General features: G+C 37.1%; 1 protein-coding gene across 1 annotated transcript in view; it reads right to left on the bottom strand.

Moving 5' to 3' along the window:
* The window catches only part of LOC102554937 (transmembrane protein 182-like), a 66,960-nt gene that overhangs the window by 33,260 nt on the left and 12,780 nt on the right, over nt 1–20,920 (bottom strand). The window contains exon 3 of the mRNA XM_008773359.4: nt 10,036–10,134. Coding sequence (XP_008771581.2) covers nt 10,036–10,134 — 99 coding nt within the window. The remainder of the gene's footprint in view (nt 1–10,035; nt 10,135–20,920) is intronic.

Here is a 20,920-nt window from a genome sequence, read left to right as displayed (position 1 = left end):
GAAGAAGTTGAAAAGTCCCAGCACCAAGGCCCAGAAAATATTTTCAACAATATTGTAGGAGAAAACTTTCCCAACTGTAAGAAAGGGATGTTCATAAAATACAAGAACCTTATAGAACACCAATTAGACTGGACCAGAAAAGAAAATACTCCCAGCACATAATAATCAAAATACAAAATATATAGAACAAAGAAAGAATACTAAATTTCATGGGAGAAAAGGCTAGATAACATAAAAAATTAGACCTATGAAAATTACATCCTACTTCTTAACAGAAACTCTAAAAGCTAGAATGACCTGGAGAGATATCTTGTAGCCTCTAAAACAACTAGAGGTACCAACCTAGACTACTATACGGAGCAAAACTCTCAAACATCATAGATGGAGAAAATAAGATGTTTAAAGACAAATTCAAATCCAAACAATATCCACCCCAAATCCAGCTCTAAAGAAAATATTGGTAGGAAAACTCCAACCCAATGAGAACAACTACATTGAAAAAAAAAAAAACAGGAAAAAAGTAATTCCATACCAGCAAAAACAAGGGATGTGCGCATGTGCGCGCGCACACACACACACACACCACCACCACCACCACCACCACCACCAACAACAACAACAACAACAACAACAACAACAACATCAAAATAATCAGAAGTAACAATCACTGGTCATTAATATCTCTCAACATCAATGGACTAAATTTTCTAATAAAAAGACATAGGCTAACAGAATAGAATCCAAAGACAAGATCCATTATTGTGCTGCATACAAGAAATATACCTCAGTAATAAAGGTTGACATTAACCTCAGAGTAAAGGGCTAGAAAAAAAGTTTTTGAAGTAAACGGACACAAGAATCAAGCTTGAATAGCTACCTTAATATCTAATAAAATAGATTTTCAACCAAAATTAATCAAAAGAGACAAGGTATCTCAGTTCTGAATATCTGTGCCCCAAACACAAGGGCACTCACATTTGAAACAGTAACATTGCAATCAAACCCCACAAATTAATAGTGGGAGATTTCAATACCTTACTCTCACCAATTGACAAGCCATTTAGACACAAACTGAACAGAGAAATAATGAAACTAAGTAATGAAATGAATCAAGTGGACCAAACAGTGAACCATACTGAATAGGTATGAAACTTCTCACCCAAACACAAAAGAATGGACCTCAGCACCTCATGGATCCTTTTCCAAAATTGACCATATAGTCAGTCACAAAGGAAGTCTCAACAAATACAAGAAAACTGAAATATCCTGTATCTTATCAGACCACCATGGTTTAAAGTTAGAATTCAAAAAACAACAGAAATACCAAAGATCCTACATACTCTTAGAAACTGAACAGCTCAGTGAACATTAGGGTATAGAAGAAAAAAATAGGAAGAAAGAAAGAAAATTAAAGACTTTCTATAATTCAATAAAAATGAAGACACCACATACCCAAATTTGTGCGACACTATAAAAGCACTTCAAAGAGAAAAGTTCATAGCACTAAGTACTTCATAAAAAAAATTAGAAAGTTCTCATAGCAGCAATTTAGAAATACACCTTAAAGCTCTGAAGAAGAAGAAGAAGAAGAAGAAGAAGAAGAAGAAGAAGAAGAAGAAGAAGAAGAAGAAGAAGAAGAAGAAGAAGAAGAAGAAGAAGAAGAAGAAGAAGAAAGAAGAAGAAGAAGAAGAAGAAGAAGAAAAAGAAGAAGAAGAAGAAGAAGAAGAAAAAGAAGATGAAGAAAAAGAAGAAGAAGAAGAAGAAGAAGAAGAAGAAGAAGAAAAAGAAGATGAAGAAAAAGAAGAAGAAGAAGAAGAAGAAGAAGAAGAAGAAGAAGAAGAAGAAGAAGAAGAAGAAGAAGAAGAAGAAGAAGATGCAGCAGCAAACACAGAAGAGGATAGAAGATGGGAAATAATCAAAATCAGGGTTAAAAGCAATCAGTTAGAAACAAAGAAAACAATACAGAGAATCAACAAAACAAAAGCTGTTTCTTTGAAAAAATTAACAAGATAGACACTTAGTCAAACAAAACAAAAGGCAGAGAAAGAATATCCAAATAAACAAAATAAGACATGAAGAGTGAGATAAAACAACAATGAGAAAATTCAAAGAATCACTAGTTTTTACTTCAATAGTCTGTATCCACAAAAATTGGAAAATCTAAATGAAATGGATGATTTTCTAGGAAGATAACACTTACTAAAGTTAAATCAGGATCAGATAAACTATTTAAACCACCCTAGAGTCCCTAAGGAAATAAAAAGCAGTCATTAAATATCTCCCAACAGGGGAAAAAAGCAGGCCCAAATGATTGTAGTGCAATATTCTGCCAGATGCTCAAAGAGGAGCTAATAACAATAATTCTGAAAATATTCCATAAAATTGAAACAGAAGAAATACTGCCAAACTCATTCTATAAAGTCACAGTCACCCTGATGGCTAAACCACAAAAAGACTCAAAAAAGAGAATTTCAGACCAATTCCTCTTATGAATGTTATTACAAAAATACTTACAAACCTAGTCTAGGAACACTTCAAAACCATCATCCACCTCTATCAAGTAGGCTTCATTCCAGGGGATTCAAGGATGGTTTAATATATGAAAATTCATCAGTGAAACCCACCATAAAAATAAACTGAAAGAAAAAACATCAACATCTCACTCGTTTCTGGATAAGCCTTGGACAAAATCCAACATCCCTTCATGTTAAAAGTTTGTAGAGATCAGGGATAAAAGTCACATATATAGACATAACAAATGCATAACAAATGTAATACATAGCTAACATCAAATTAAATGAAGAAAACCTTAAAATAGTTCCATTAAAATCAGGGATAAGAAAAGGCTGTCCACTCTATATATCTTCAATAAAGTACTTGAAGTTCTAGCTAAAGAAAAATAAAGGAGATGAGGGAGATAAAATTTGGAAAGGAAGCAGTCAAAGTATTGCTATTTGTGGATAATATGATAGTATACACAAAGACCACAAAAATTCTACCAGAGACTTCCTACAGTTGAGGAAGTTATCGGAAGATGGAAAGATCTCCCATGCTCATGGATCAATAGGATTAACTTAGTAAAACTGGTCAACTTACCAAAAGCAATTTACAAATTCAATGCAATTCCCATGAAATTCCAACACTATTCTTCACAGACACTGACAGAATAATTCTCAAATTTGTATGGAAAAAAAGATATCCAAAACCATCATGAACAATAAAAGAACTTCTGGAGGTATCAACACTTCTGACCTCAAGCTGTACTACAGAGTAATAAGTTAAAACTGCATGGCATTGGCATAGGAACAGACTGGTTGATCAGTGCAATCAAGTCAAAGACCCTGAAATGAATCCACACATCTAGGGACACTTGATTTTTGACAAAGAAGGCAAAACCATACAATGGCAAAAAGAAAGCATCTTCAAGTGGTGCTGGTCTAATTGGACTGGATGTGTACATGAAGAAGAATGCAAATAGATCCATAATTATCACCATAAACAAAAGTCAAGTCAAGTGGAATAAGACTTCAATATAATTCCAGATATGCTAAATCTAATAGAACAGAAAGTGGGAAATAGCCTTGAACTCTCTGGTACAGAAGAAAACTTCCTGAACAGAACATAAATGTCTTAGTCTCTAACATCAACAATTGATAAATGGGACTTCATGAAACAGAAGTTTTGTAAAGCAAAAGACACTGTCAATAGGACAAAATGTCAGCATGCAGATTAGAAAAAGAGCTTGACCAACCCTCCATTTGACAGAAGGCTAATATCTAAAATTTACAAAGAACCCAAGAAGTTAGACATTAACAACCCGAATAACCCAAGTGAAAAATGGGGTATGGAGCTAAACAGAGAGGCATCTCAAAAGGCCAAGAAACACTTAAAGAAATGTTCAAACCCCTTAGTGATCAGAGAAACGTAAATCAAAACGACTCTTAGATTTCATGTTACACCTGTCAGAATGACTAAGATAAAAAACTCAAGTGATAGATTTCACAGGTTGGTGAATATGTGGAAAAAAGTGAACACTCCTCCATTGCTACACAGAGTGCAAACTTGTACAACCACTTTGGAAATAAACTTGGCACTTTCTCAGAAAACTGAGAATACTTCTACCTCAAGATGCAGCTATACTACTCCTGGGCAAATACCCAAAAACTGTATCATTGTACCAAAGGGACTCTTGCTCAACTATGTTCGTAGCAGTTTATTCGTAATAGCCAGAAACTGGAAACAACCTAAATATTTCTCAACTGAAGCATGAATAAAGAAAATGTAGTACATCTACAAAACAGAATATTATTCAACATTAAAGAATAAAGTATGGATACTACAGTCCTTCTTAGAAGGGGAAAATACTTACAGAAGAAATACTGAGACAAAGTGTGGAGCAGAGACCGAAGGAAGCTATCCAGAGACTGCCGCACCTGGGGATCTGTGATGGTTTGCATAGGCTTGGCCCAAGGAGTGGGGCTATTAGAAGGTGTGGCCTTGTTGGAGCAAGAGTGTCACTGTGGGGTTGGACTTGGAGACCCTCCTCCTACCTGCCTGAGGATGCTCAGTCTGTTCCTGGCTTCCTTTGGATGAAGATGTAGATCTCTAAGTAACAAAGGTTTCCACATTTCTACTAAGATAACCCATTAGGCCCCATTTAAAATATTCCACTGCTTTCCAAATCTCAAGTCACAAAATCCACATTCTTCCAAACAAAAACATGGTCAGGCCTATCATAGCAATACCCCACTCCCTGGTACCAATTTCTATCTTAGTTCACATTTTATTGCTTTGAACAGACACCATGACCAATCCAAGTTTTATAAATGACATTTAATTGAGGCTGGCTTACAGGTTTAGAGGCTCAGTCCATTATCATCAAGGTGGGAACATGGCAACATCTAGGCAGGATGGAGCTGAGAGGAGCTGAGAGTTCTACATCTTAATCCAAAGGAAGCCAGGAACAGACTGAGCATCCTCAGGCAGCTAGGAGGAGGTTCTCTAAGCCCAGCCCCACAGTGACACTCTTGCTCCAAAAAAGCCATACCTTCTAATAGCGCCACTTCCTGGGCCAAGCATATGCAAACCATCACAGGATCCATCCCATGTACAGTCACTAAACACAGACACTACTGTGAGTGCTAAGAAGTCCATGCTGACAGAAGCCTGACATAGCTGTTTCCTGAGAGCTCTGCCAAAGTCTGACAAATACAGAAGCAAAGCTCACAGCCAACCATTGGACTGAGAACAGGATCCCCAATGGAGTAGTTAAAGGATTGAAGGAGCTGAAGGGGTTTGCAACCATAGGAAGAACAACAATATCAATCAACCAGACACCCGAGAGATCCCAGGGACTAAACTACCAACTAAAGAGTATATATGGGGTGACCCATGGCTCCAGCAGCATATGTAGCAGAGAATGGCCTTGTTGGGCACCAATGGGAGGAGAGGTCCTTGATCCTGTGAAGGTTCAATACAGCAGTTGTAGGGTAATGCCAGGGCAGAGAGGCAGGAGGGAGTGGGTTAGTGGTTAGGAGATCAGCCCCATAAATCAGGGGGAGGGGATGGGATGGGGTTTTCAAGAGGCGAAACCAGGAAATTGGATAACATTTTAAATGTAAATAAAGAAAATATCCAATAAAAGAAAAGAAAAAAAAACACAAAAAACAATGACATCACGAATTTTGTATGCAAATGGATGGAAGTTGAGAATATCATCCAGAGTGAAGCAACCTAGACTCAAAAGGACATGCAAGGCATACTCACTTATAATTGGATATTAGCCTTAAAACATAAGCTACCTATACTAAACTCCATGGACACAAAGAAGCTAAACAAGAAGGAAGGTTGAATCTCACTTAGAAGTGGGAATAAAAATAGTGGTAGGAGACTGATGAGGGTAGGGAACTGGGTGAGATAGGGGAATAAGGGAGGTTTCAGGATCAGGTGTGAGGAGAGACAGGAGAGTTGGACAGAGGACCATGAAAATTAATGGAAATCTAAAGCTGGTGAGAGTTGAGGGTAGGAGGGCATCTCTTGAATGCTTTGTAGACCTGGCGTAGGGGAGGCTCCCAGGACTCAAAGAGAATGAATGACCTTAGCTAAGATACATAGCTAAATGTGGATATGGAACCTGAAGAGGTCATCTCCAGTAGTCAGGCAGGAACCTTGTTGGAGCTATAGAGACAACGACCCACCCATAAAACTTTTGACCTAAAATTTATGCTGTCTAACAAATCAGGTAGTTGGAGGTAGTTAGACAGGGGTTGGAGCAGGAACTGAACGAATGTCAAAGCAGTAACCAGCCCAACTAGAGACTCACCTCATTGGCAAGCACCAATCCCTGCTTGAAGATTCAAGAGCCTAACATGAGAGCAGCCTCCTCTCAGAGGCTGACTCAAACAGTATTGACTCAGAAGAAGAGAACCATGGACAAACTTTGGATGGAGCTTGAGGACTTTTATGGAACAGTTGGAGAAACAATTGCAGGCCCCGAAGGGGATAGAAACTCCATAGGAAGACCAACAGAGTCAACTCACCTGGAGCCTAGGGAGCTTTCAGAGACTGAATCATCAACCAAAGAACATAAACAGGCTGGACATAGTCCCCTTGCATATATTATCAGATGTACACCTTGGTCTTATGGGTCCCAAACAACTGAAGTGGGACTATCCCTAAAGCTGTTGCCTGTCTATGGAATCCATTCCCCTAACTCAGCAGTCTTGCCTGGCCTCACTAGGAGACTAGGTATCTAGCCCTGTAGAGACTTGATGTGCCATGGTGTGGTGTGGAGATACCTAGAGGGTCTCCAATCTCTCAGAGGAGAATTAGATGAGGGGTATAGAGGAGAAACTGTGGGAGGGGGACCAGAAAAGGGAAACTACAATCAAGATATAAGGTGAGTAAAAGGAAGAATGAAATAATAAAAGGAAGGAAGGAAGGAAGGAAGGAAGGAAGGAAGGAAGGAAGGAAGGAAGGAAGAAGACCCCCACATAGATGACCACCAAACAATTACAAATAAAGAAAAATAATAGCTGGAAAGTTTCCCTAAAGATGGACATTGCAGAACAAAGGAATAAGCCAATTCCAAAACAGCTCCAACCACAGATCACATTTGTGTGTGTGTGTGTGTGTGTGTGTGTGTGTGTGTGTGTGTGTGTGTGTGCGCGCGCGCGCGTACAAAACAGAAGTCTTGTTCAAAAGGTAAAGCCAGGCTATCCTGGTAAAAACACAATGGTAGTCCTACCCTTAGGACAAGCTCATGGCCCTCACACGGCTCAAATGTAAATATTGAGGATTTCAGCAATACAATAGTTCCACAGGTAGACAGGTCATCCATAGAAGGGGAACTTCAATTTATTACTCTGTACAACCCAGAGAGCAATAGCCTGGCTAACATCCTGAGACAACACCTATTATTTAAAACTCTGGTTGGAAATGGAACAACCACAAGTCATAGACACTGAGGTTAAATTGCCTAACCTCCAGCATTACAGTTGGCCCTAGGTTGTGATGGTTGGGAAGCCCAGATACTGACAAGCTATAATATGTAGATTGGGGGTGGTGGTGGTGTTAGCTTTCATGCTGCTGCAAAGGGCTATGTAGGTACAGGCAGGGAAGACAATGATTGTTTGGGGTTGTTATTGTTGTTTTGGATGTTTTATTTATTTTTATTGGATATTTCTTTATTTACATTTCAAATGTTATTCCCTTTCCCAGTTTCCTGTTCATTTTCCCCCATCCCCTCCCCTCACCTTCTTCTATAAGGGTGTTCCCCTCCCCATCCACCCCGCTTACTGCCCCACCTAACATTCCCTTTCACTGGGGGTCCAACCTTGGCAGGACCAGGGACTTCTCTTTCCACTGGTATCCAACAAGGCCATCCTCTGCTACATATTCAGTTGGAGCCAAGGGTCAGTCCATGTAGTCTTTGTGTAGTGGTTTATTCCCTGGAAGCTCTGGTTGGTTGGCATTGATGTTCTAATGGAATTGCAAGCCTCTTCAGCTCTTTCAGTCCTTTCTCTAATTCCTCCAACAGGGGTCCCTTTCTCAGTTCAGTGGTTTGCCGGTAGCATTCGCCTCTATATTTGACATGCTCTGCATGTCAAATGTTATCCAATTTCCAAGGATCCTCTCCACAACCCCCTATCCCATCCCTTCCCCTGTTTATATGAAGGTGCCCCCCCACCCATTCACCCACTCCCACCTCACTGTCCTAGCATTCCCCTACACTGGGGAAATGAGCCTTCACAGGGCCAAAGGCCTCCCTTCCCATTGATCCCAGATAGGGCCATCCTCTGCTACATATGCAACTGGAGCCATAGGTCCCTCCATGTGTACTCATTGGTTGGTGGTTTAGTCTCTGGCAACTTTCAGGTTTCTGGTTGATATTGTTGTTCTTCCTATGGAGTTGTAAACCCCTTCAACTCCTTCAGTCCTTCCCCTAACTCTTTCATTGGGGTCCCTTTTCTCAGTCCAATGGTTCCCTGTGAGCATCTGCATCTGTATTAGTAAGGTTCTGGTAAGGCCTCTCAGGGTACAAACATTCCAGGCTCTTGTCAGCAAGCACTTCTTGGGATCAGCAATATAGTGTCTGAGTTTGGTGGCTGCATATGGGATGGATTCTGAGGCTGGGAGGTCTCCGGATGGCCTTTCCTTCAGTCTCTGCTCCAAACATTAGTAGTCTTACCTACTGCTGCACTTTGTATGCCACCACACTGACCTGACAAACTGAAAATGCTCACGGATACAATAGGGGCATATATGCCAATGACCAACTTCTTCTATTTGGTTTTGGAGCCTGCTCAACAGGAGGCAATTTGTATTTGTTAATGGTGCTATAAAACTAATCAAAAGCTTATACTTAGGGAGGTCATAGGACTTATGATAGAACCTGCTATAGTAATTTTGCTAAATAATAATGCTGTCAAATTTCCTTCTAAATCTTTGTTTATACTCATAAAAATAGACCATTCTCAACCTTGGTCAAAGTGGCTTCTTTTTTTTTCCTTTGAGCTACAGTCAATGTAGAGTTATATAACTGTTAAAAGTTCTGAGACTAAGAGACATAGTGTTCAGCCCTGACTGGGATTTTGGTATTAACCTCTTCACCACAAATGATCAGAGAATGAACATCAAGGAACAAGAAGCAGAGAGAAAGTAAGAGCTGGAGGACAGAGAGAAGTGCCATAAAATGCTATCTCCTGAGTATGACATTGTTACCACACTCATAAATCCACACAAACTATCTTTATGTACACAAGATCAAGCCAGCAAAAATCCCAGCATAAATTTAAGGGGTGCTTTATAGGTCATCCCCTATATTGAGGATCTATTAGACATTAATAGCGTCCAGGAATGGGAGAATCATTTTTATTTGAGGGCATGAGTGCTGTTAAGTTTCTTATGCTTCACTGGATGTTCCTATACCCATACAGATAAGGACTTCACTGACTAGATTTATTGTTATAAAAAGTATCAAGATATGATGATTAGCAGGAGAAGGCATTAGGGGAGACAGAGAGAGAATCAGACTTTATATGGTGATATTTAATGGATTCAACCTGTGTTCAATGTAAAAAACTAGAAACAATTTGATTTTTAGTACAGAAGATACTAGTTTTTACAGAGACATTACTTTCAGTTATTACAGAAAATGAATAATATTGTATGTTTTATATTTTTAAAATTCTGAATACTATGGTTCTACTGTTTCCAAATATAAGCATCAGTTTCATAATCAATAAAATGGAACTAGTAATATCTAATACATTAATTCATTAGAGAAAGAACACTTTCACTGAAGTTTATATGGAGTACCTAGAAGACCATAAATGTCTATACCCTTTATTTTCTCTTCACTTAAAACAAATAAGATATATAAATAGAAATTGCCAAGTAAGAACTATCTGAGAAACATAAACAGAAATAACCAACTTAACATATAATTTAGCATACAACATTGATTTAATTAATCCTGAGAAAGTTCTTATTAAGTGCACACATCAATACATTGGGATATGTTTCAAAACTCACTTGCAGTTGCGTCAAATGATGGGTGTGGGAAAGGTCCAACAGCAATTTGCATTGGAAAGAGATATCCAGGAATACAGCGCTTCGGATGAGGCTGATTCACTGGAGAAAAAGAAAAAAAGAAAAAAAGAAGGAAATCTTATTTTTAATTCTAAGATCTTTCAAATTAAATTCTGGTCATCTACACATCACGAAATTTTTATACATACTTGATGAAATATAGTAATTAATATAAATTCTCTTATTTGTAGATAATTCCACTACGGTAGAGAATCGAATATAACATGCATAGCCAGGATCACTCACAAACAGTAGAAATTGGAGTTCAAATATCTTAAAACTTTTTCAGTGTTCCTTAGAGCACTGTCACCAGTGACATATTATAAGCTTTGAATTTAAGTCAAAATGGTTACCTGGCATCCACCATATATTTTAAAAGCCCATGGTAAATGTTACAGTGGTTCTTAAACCTTTAGCTTTAAGAAACTATAATTTAAACACAGATAGAAACACACAACCAAGACACCATAATTAACTGAATCTTCTGCAAGAAACATAAAATGTACCGTGGATTTTATGCAATTAAGCTAAGAGGAAATTTTAATTTAAAACAAGAAATTCTGGAGGCTGAAAAATTTGATTTTGACCTCAAAAGAAGAGCATTGACTCATCTTTCAAGTGTAATAGGAGGAAGAACATTCTTGTTAGGAACTTGGGTATAAACATGGCAAGTGAGAAAAAAACAGCAAGATTGATTTTTAAAGGAATGCAATAGAGAAGTAAAAAGCTATTTACTCTCAAAAGTTACATTGTTAAGGTTTTGTTCAGGCAACCACAGCTGCTTTGAGTTTATGAGGACAGTAAACATGTCTAGCTTGACTATATTCCAGTGGATGACTCCACATTCATTAGTATATTGGTAGTACAATTTGACTCAGTAAATTATTAAAGAAACAAAGAAGTCACAAAGCTAGGAGGAGATGGAAAGTTGAGATGTGAATCTAGAAGGAGTTAGGGGAAGAGTGGGGGTGGAAATGATCACAATATAGTATTGAAATTTTCAAAGAATTAATAAATTATATTTTAAAAGTACATTACTGAAAATAAAACATGGTTCCCGTTTTGCTCATACATTGTAAAAACAACATTCTCATATCACTATCCAACTGAGAAACAAGGCAAATTAAAAAGAGTATGAGAATCCTTTAAAAACCATAATGTACTAGACACAGGTCAAATCCTGTTGAAGTGAGTTAACCGCTTGGATGATGAGCATAGTCCATAAACAAGATGGAAGACTCATGGCATGAAAAGACCACAGTTCATTGGACCTAGCATAATTAAATGTAATATGGATGGATATAAGTGATTTCAGTTAATTTTTTTGAAGTAAGTTGTGAACAGAAGGAAAGAGTCCCAAATATCACAGAAGAATCAGAGACCCACTCTTTAGCACACCCCAGCATTCCATAAAAAGACTAAGCTAGAAACTCTAATACATAGTCAAAAGGGCTGGTGCAGAATCTGTGCAGTACCTGTTCATCTGTTATTAGCCTTGTTAAAAAAATCTAATCTAAAATATATCGATCTTTATTGAAATTCCCAAGATTAAAAAAATTAAATAAAGAAGCACTTAAGTGCAGAAAAATAATGGCAGGTGTACCACACAGAATGAGAAAAACACATGGGCAAATCTAACAATTCAATAGTAAGATAACTTATGGAATTGACCATGGACTATATAAACATTTTCATTAAGATAACTAAATAATTAATGTCATTTGAAGTTGCACAAACAGAACAAGAATACAGCTGCTGCCCCTCAAAAAAGCTGGAAGTCATATATGGTATACTTTGGTATTTGAGAGATTTGAAAGATAGGCATAAATTACAGTTCACTCACCATCACCCCCCCAAATAAAGTCTCAATCAACAGCAGAATGAGAATTATATTGTTACAAACAATGGAATGAAATTAAGATATTTAAGAATAAGAATACACGGTAGGGATCAGAATGAGAAGAGGTGGATGATAACACTGATTAGTGACTTACTTGACAAGTAACTTACTTGTGTGGCTGTGAAACACAGAATGAGAGAGCACGGTCAGAAGTGTCAGTAAGATTGATTTCTGTTCAGCAAAACTATGTCTGTAATATTAACTTTTAGCTATTCTATTGTGTGCTGAAAGAATATAAGCTACTTTTATGGGAGTATTGGAGAATAGATTTGATGGCTACTTGTCGACATATTGTTGAGGGGGGTCATACATCTATCAAATAGGAAGTTGTACCAGATAATGTCTATGGGCTTCTCAAATCGTAATGCTCTCTGATTCTAGAAGTCCATGAAAAACCATGGTATTTTAATGGAAGTGTCATTATATCAGTGCTAATACCAGTGTCTTGTCATGATTAATGATGTACTGAGAATTTAGATATGTTAATGGAGTGACCACTTATCTTGAAATGTTTTCTAGTTAGCAGTAATACTTTATAATAAGTAGACATTTGTCTCCACTTAAAATTACCAAAGAATTCCAATTGAATTGATTATTACTGCTTCTTGAATATTAAATTAATTTGCTACATCAAATGCTTTTATAATTTGTATCAAGAGAAAATTAAGATTTATCTATGGTTTAAAAATGTATGTTGTTAAAAACAAGAAATTTTAGTGTCTGTCCTTTGACAAGTCTATTCCAACTCCATTTAGTATACTTTGTCCTCATTAGTTTTGATTTATAGGTATTATATGTCAACTATATCAATCTTGGTTATGTATCAAAAAATATAAAGTTCACAACCTCTGATAAAATGCAGTCTACCATGGGGAATAAAAATAAAAAGGGAGAGGTTGGGGATTTAGCTCAGTGGTAGAGCGCTTGCCTAGCAAGCGCAAGGCCCTGGGTTCAGTCCCCAGCTCCGAAAAAAGAAAAAAAAATAAAAAGGGAGTAATTAGTGAGTATCAAATAAATTTATATTCATTTAATAAGAATAAGCAAGCATATGATGATGTGATGACAAATAAAATATCTGATAAGAAATAAAATTAAACCAAACAAAAGTGAAACAATGTTGGTTGTTAGCTAAAAATGGTAAATGGTAAGTTTATGGACTTTAGCAAGTAGATAATTGAGATAATGGTAATTAGAAACAGTCTACCTCAATAAACAAACTGTATAGAAATACACTCATGCTGAGAAACTTGTTTTGTGTGGTTGGTCAGGGTTGTTCAATAGACTGTAAAAACACTACAGACTATTGTTATTGACTTTGAATATACCCTCAATCCAGAGGTGGAAGATATCAATATTTTTAAAGACAGCATGCATATTGGTCAGCAGGCCCAAAGGATTCAAGCTACATCTGATCTGAAAGCCTTTTCCTACCTGAGGACTGGACACCAGAAGCTAACAAATGAGGGAAACAGCCAACAGTCCTACCCATGAACCATATGAAAACAATGGCCAGCATGGCATACAACCCTTCAGGTTGAGTTGTAGTGTGCAGACAGTGGTGATAACCAACAGCTATCTAATTGGACTTAAGACATGCTCCACTGGAGGTAAACCATGCTGAATACTGGAAACTCAACCAGCTTCCTAGAGCTAGTAAGGTCATGGATCTTAGAGAAAAATCTACTATCACGAATTTACTAAGCCAGCATTGTTCTAACCTACATTCTAAATATTTGCCCTTATATCCAACAATAAGTCTTCACTTCTTATCGTGAGAATTATATTTGTGATATATGCAGATCAATGCAGAAAATTACAACTAATCAAAATGAAGAGTCATGGAGGGTAGTTCCAACTGAATCACCCATAAAACAACTCTCACACATACTGCTCAAATAATTATGGAAGAGGAGGCAGAAAGATTGTAGAAACTAGAGGACCAGGGATTTACTGTTAGACTGGGCCTCTTTGAAAAGTCAGAAGCTATACCTATGAAATCTTACTAAGATAGTTACTTAAGCATAACCAGAAAAAAGAAGGCACCAATAGGCAAGTTAGTAAGAAAGAAAGAAAGCTCAGAAAAACCTCCACCCTAAACAAAGAACTACAGGCAACTAAAGAATGGTAAGAGCTGGACAAACAGCCTTCCTCAGGAAGGAGCACGCCAATTTTATATCTAATACCAAATGGTCTGTCCTAAAAAACATAAATATGCAAGTAACATATGAACAGAAGAGGTTGTACTTATGTATAAGGATTACACACGCGCACGCGCACACACACACACACACACACACACATTTGTATAACAAAGTAAAAAGTGATGCTAGAAATTTGAAAGAGAATATGGGAGTAGTGGGTACATGGGAGGGTTAGAAAAAAAGGAAAAAAGAAATGATGTAATTATGTTATAATCTCATTTTAAAAAGATAAAATCTATATTACACCAACAATTCAATGTGTGTGTGTGTGTGTGTGTGTGTGTGTGTGTGTGTGTGTGTACCATCAGTTTATTTCATGGAAGAACCCCTCCCCCGATCAACATTCTTATAAAGAACACAATAGGAGCTAAAGTGTTTGTCGAGAAGCTGCTTGCTGTTTTTCTACAAGATCCTAGTAAGTTCTCAGTGTTTGTATCCGTTGCCTGTCCCTCCCCCAAACCCTTTGCAACTTTAGCTTCAGTGGCCTCTGATATTTTTTTCTGGCTTCCGTGGATATCCACACACAGATACACATGCACACATAACACAGAGTAAATTTTTTTAAAAGTAGGCAGTATATGCAGGCTGTAGTAGGCAAATATAGCAGTATTGTATCTGCTGACTGTTACTAGATGTGCAACAGAATGGTGTACTAGTGCAGATAAATTGGATTAGAGAAAATTAATATATTTAAATTTATTAAAAATGAACTATCAAATCAGTAAAGAGCATTCAATTTGGATAAATTACTTATAAATCATATATCAAATAAGGTCGAACTGTCCAGAGTATGCATTGAACGCTTACAACTCAATAAAGAAACACAGACAATAATGGCAAGACTTTTTTGTGGGCATTTCTTTCAAGAATCTATAAACTAAAAGAAACAAATGCAAACTGTTATGAGCCACTACTTCAGAATCAAAACCAAAAAAGAAGATTAAGATGATCGTTAATGCTTTTGTATATCCCTTTCCTTTCCTTTCTTTCTTTACAACTTGGCTTCAGTTTCCCCTCCTCCTCTCTACCTAGTCCCTTCCCTCCACCTCCCCTCTTCCTGCCTCTCATCCACTACTACTACATCTTTCTTAAGAAAATTGCAGGCCTCCCATGTATATTAATCAACCATGGCATATCAAGTTGAGTAGGGCTAGGCACCTCCCCTCCAACTGCGGCTAGATGGAGTAACCCAGTAGGAGGAAGGAGTCCCTAAAGCAAACAAAAGAGTCAGAGGCAGCCCCTGCTCCAACTCTTAGGAGTCCCACAGGAAGAATAAGCTACACAACTATTACATATTTAGAGAACCTAGGACAGCCCTATGCAGGCTCCCGAGTTATCAGTTCAGTCTCTTTAAACCCCTTTGAGCTCCTGTGGGTTGATTCTGTAGATTTTCTTGTGGTGTTCTTTTCTTATTCGTTATTTTATTTATTTATATTTCAAATGTTATCCCTCTTCCCAATTTTACCTCCTCCATCACCTGTACCTCTATGAGGTTGCTCCCCCACCTGCCTACCCACTCCTGCCTCAGCGGCCCTATCCTGGGGTCATCAAGCCTCCACAGGAACCAAGGGATTCCCCTCCCTCCGAGTGATGCCAGATAAGGCAATCCTCTGCTACATATCCAGCTGGAACCATGGGTACCCTCTGTGTACTCTGGTGGTTTAGTTGCTGGGAGCATTGGGGTGTCTGGTTGATTGATATTGTTTTTCTTCCTATGGGAATTTGAAAGTAGGTGTGTAACAGTGGGGGATGGAGAACTGGGGGTAGCCATTAGAAAGTCTCAGATGCCAGGGACCCAAGAGATTCTCAGGACCCAACAGGGAGAACTTTATCCAAAATACCCAACTAAGGGGAGATAGAACCTGTAGAGACCATATCCAGTGGACAGGCATGTGCCCAGTTGAGGGATGCTGCCACCCACCCACCTCAAATATACTAATCTTGTGGTAGTCTTAACCCCTCTAGCTTCTCCAATTCTTCCTTCCCTCTTCAGTAGGATTCTTGAAGCCCTGTGGGTCTCAGTGTCTGTTTCCATCAGTTGCTTGGAGAAGCTTCTCTGATGACAATTGGGCTATCCATCAATCTATTAGTACAGTAGAATATCATTAGGAATAATTTTCTATCCTAGGTCTCTGGGATATTCTTTCTCTGGGTCCCAGGCCTTCAGGCAGTGTCAGGAGTGGGCTCTTGATCTCATGTCATGGTTCTCAACCTAGGCCCATCATTTCTTGGCCACTCTTTATCTAAGCTACCTTTATCCTAGCACAACAGGTAGGCAGAACAAATTGTAGGTCAAAGATTTTGTGACTAGACTGATATCCCAAATCTTCTACCAGAAATCTTGCCTGGTTATAGGAGACGGACAGTTCAGGCCCCATATTCCCCATTGCCATGAGTCTTAACTAGGGTTATCATTGTAGATTCCTGGGAGTTTCTATTGTACTTGGTTTCTAGCTTGTCCAAGAGATGGTCCCCCAATTTCTGTTGTCTTTTCTAGTATTCTTTCTCTCTCCATCCTCTACCCACATGATCTCTCCTGTTCCTATACCCACCCTCTCCTGTTCCCATACTCACCTACATACCCACCACACAAACAGGCACACCCATCTATCTACTGTGTCTATTCTATTTCCTCTTCCCAGAGAAATTCATGCATCTCTCATTTAGCCCTCCTTATTACTTATCTTCTCTGGGTGTGTCAGTTGCAGCATGATTATTCTTAACTTTAGAGCTATTATCAACTTATATGTGAGCACATACCATGAGTGTCTTTCTGGGTCTGGGTTACCTCACTCAATATGATTATTTTATAGTTCAATACATTTGCCTGAAAATTTCATGTTGTCCTTATTTTGAACAGCTGAGTAATAGTCCATTGTGTAAATGTATGGCATTTTCTTTATAAATTCTCCAATTGAAGGACATCTATGCTGTTTCTACTTTCTGGCTCTAATGAATCAAGCTGCTTTGAATATAGTGGAGAAAGTGTCCTGGTAGGATAGAGCAACTTTTGGGTATATGCCTAGGAATGATACAGCTGGGTCTTTAGGTAGATTGATTCACAGTTTTCTGAGATACCTACATGCTGATTTCCAAAGTGGCTGTACAAGTTAGCCTTCCCACTTGATCCACATTTTCACTGGCATGGGCATGAGCTGTCACTTGTGTTTTCTTTTTTTTTTTTTTTAATCTTAGTCATTCTGTCAGATGTAAAATGAAATCTCAAAGTAGCTTTAATTTGCATTTCTCTGAATGCTAAAGATGTTGAACAGTTCTTTAAGTATTTCTCAGTCATTTTTGATTCCTCAGTTGAGAATTCTCTGTACCACATTTTTAATTGAGTTATTTGGCTTCTTGATGTCTAGTTTTTTGAGATATTAGCTAGCCCTCTGTCAGATGTGAGATTGGTGACCATAAAGCAAAACAATTTAAATTATATAATATGGAGATTACAAGTAGTATTTTATTTTACTAAAATATAAGTCATATATCATAAATTCTCTCACTTAAATGCTTTATTTCAGCATCAATAATAAAGACAGACTAATAGCCAGCAGTGACAGCACATGCTTTTACTCCCAGAAAACTTGCTTTTCATTGTTGAACAATCAGTTTCTGTCTCTACATCTATTTACTTGATATTTTATATACATGGAACTTATTATATGTATATATATATATTAATTTCATAAATACCTTTCATTTAACAATTTTCTTAGAATTTATTCATGTTGTGGTATTAGGAATTTGTTCTAACTTAGTTTCTCTAATTGTTAAGGATGACCAACAATTTTTGAGGAATTTTTAAGCCAGTTTTATTTCTTCTGTTGAGAACTCTCTATTTAGATTTCTATTCCAGTTCTTAATTGAGTCATTTGTTTCCTTGACTCTTTGTTTATTTGATTATTTCCATATTCTAGATATTAATCCTTTCTATGTTTAATTAAACAAATGTATAGCTAATAAACATTATCTCGAATTACATGAGTTCCTTCTTCCACTGAATGATTGTTTCCTTAGCTGTGCAGAAGTCTTTTAGATACATGGGGTCTCAAATGTCAATTGCTGTCCTTTCCTATATCTATACCTTATAGCTTACTGCCTATGTTTTCTTCTAGCCATTTTAGTATTTCAGGCTTCAAATTGAAGTCTTTGATTCTCTTGGATCCAATTGTGCAGGACACTGAGTACAAGTCTAATTTCATTATTTTGCATGTAGACATAAAGTTTTTGTTAGTTGTAACTTAGAAGGTGAAGGTAAGTCCCTATTAAAGACACCACATACAAGGACACAGGACTGAGATTATTCAGGCTGGATGTGACATGTCTTCCATGCTATTATGTCTATTTCCCAGTCAATGATCCTATTATATAATTTACCATGTTTCTTCTAGGTTGCTCTTAATTCCAATTAGTCAACCCACATGGCCATTATTTCATGACTCACCTAACCCATGGGAGCTTCCTCCTCCCTTCACCTTATTCTATCCTTCATGGTTCTCTTCTGACCCCAAGCCTGGCAAACCAAAACCCTATCTATGTCTCTTCTTCCAAACTATTGGTTGTCAGCATCTTCATTTATCAATCAGAAATAACTTGGTAGCAAGGTCGTAGTGTCACGTGGGTCGATGTGAAGACTCTTATATCTGGGGTAACCAGGTCTTGTTGGCCTATACTTAGCATTACAGTGAATAGCAACGGACCAAATAACATTCCCTTGAATTAATTTCATCAAGAGGCGAGCCCAAGTTTGAAAACTCCACTTTCTTTGCTGTGCTATCTGTCTTCCATTTGTGGTTTATAGCTTGTCTGTAGTCTGTCCAATGTGGGGATCTGATCTGCTCCTCTTATTTGTGCCTTGTCTTTATATATACATGTATGACTCTCCCTCTTACTATGTGTTTGTGTGTTGTGTATGCAAGTCTGATATATACCTGTGAATCTGGCTGTCTAGTAGAGCTTTGCTCTTTTGCAATCAGCACAGAAAACACTGCATGTGGAAGGAATGGGACATTCTCTATAGAAAACTTTAACTGAATAAAGGAATTAAGTTATTTACTCCAACCAACATCATCTCCAAAGCACTCAGCACTGCAAACATATACTTAGCAAGAAGTATCTATATGCTCCTTTCATCACCAATATTTGTGGCATATTCACTTTTACCTTGTTTGTTATTTTCTGCAAATGATTATCATAACAAACATATATAAATACATGTATTGCTCAAGTCAGGGCTCTGAAAGTATACATATCTTAAATTTTAAGCTTATGGATCAGATTATGTTGTAAAATCAGATTACATGGAAAAGCTAAAGCAAGTGAGGTTTGTCCTTCTAAAGGAGAAAATCACCAAAAATGCTGAGTACACAACACAATATGAGTCTTAAGGCCTTAAATAGCTTCAAAGTGTTTTATCAATGCACCTGTAAGTTATAGTAAAATCTTGGGTATATTTGAATGTAAGACATATACTAATAAAATATGTCACCATGCCTTTCCCCTTCTATTTTATGGAACAAAATGAGAAGTATTGGTATTAAATCTTCCTAGGACATTTTATAGAAGTAAGTGATGAATCCATCTGGTCCTGAACTTTTCTTTATGGGAAGACTTTCAATTACAGCAGTGGTTGCCTGGTTTGTAATAAATTTGTTTAAGTTATTTATATATTCTGATTTAATTTTGGCAGATTATGTGCAATTATAAAATTATCAATTCAATACAGGTTTTGCTAGGGATTTTTTGGAGTATAAGTTTTCAAACTATTCTCTGATGATGCTCTAGATTTTCTTGGAGCAAGTTGGAATGGCAACCATTTCATCACTAAGTTTGTTAATTTGACTCTTCCCCTTCTTTCTTTTGGTCAATCTGCTATTTCTACCTTTGTATGTGGGTTGTCTAATCAGTATCTTCCCAGAAATATTTATTAACAAAAATTAGAAGAGAAACTCCACAGGTAAGTAAGGGATGCCCCGTAACAATACCTATACCTATATTTGTATCTATAGATAGACAGATAGATATAAATGTATTTTCTCAAACAAAGAGAAACACTCAAGAGTACAGGCAAGAAATTTTCATTTTAATACTGAAAATTAACCAAGAAATTTTCATTTTGAAAGATAATTCATACCTTTGCTGTAATTCTTAATTTGCTTCTAATTTAATTTGGTTTAATTTTTATGGTTGTCTTCTTGCTTTAATTCTTCAAATGAATTATTTTAAGAATGGTATATTTAGAAGCATCTATTCATTTCATTATCTCATATTTAGATGCTTTGAGTTCATTGTATGAGTTCACTCTCTTGGCAGAGTCAAATCCTTTTATATCAGAAAAAGTTGCATTTTCTTGTTGCTTCTTTGTATATATTGCTATTTATTGGGAGTAAATAATTTTAGATTATTTTTAGATTATTATTCAATTACATCAACCATCATAGGGATTGATGTTATTTAATTGAACTAATTCCATGAATATATCCCCCCTATTGTAGTTTATTTGATGGCTTAAGAACCTGATTTGCTTCTGTCTACCTTTTTTCTTTCATTCAACTTTGTTACTTAAGGATTTCTCTTGTATCAACATAAACCATTGGTCCAAAGTTTATTAAATCATTTGGTCAATTAAATTTCATCCTCTAATTTTATGTGCATAGGTTGCTTAGAAACTGTTATCATAGTTTCAAAAAATGATTTATTTTAACTGCACACCCACACAGACACA

This window comes from Rattus norvegicus, chromosome X, assembly GCF_036323735.1.
Source record: "Rattus norvegicus strain BN/NHsdMcwi chromosome X, GRCr8, whole genome shotgun sequence".
In the NCBI taxonomy this organism is placed as follows: Eukaryota; Metazoa; Chordata; class Mammalia; order Rodentia; family Muridae; genus Rattus; species Rattus norvegicus.
The sequence above is the reverse complement of the archived record's forward strand: the minus strand, read 5'-3'. Positions and strand labels throughout refer to the sequence as shown.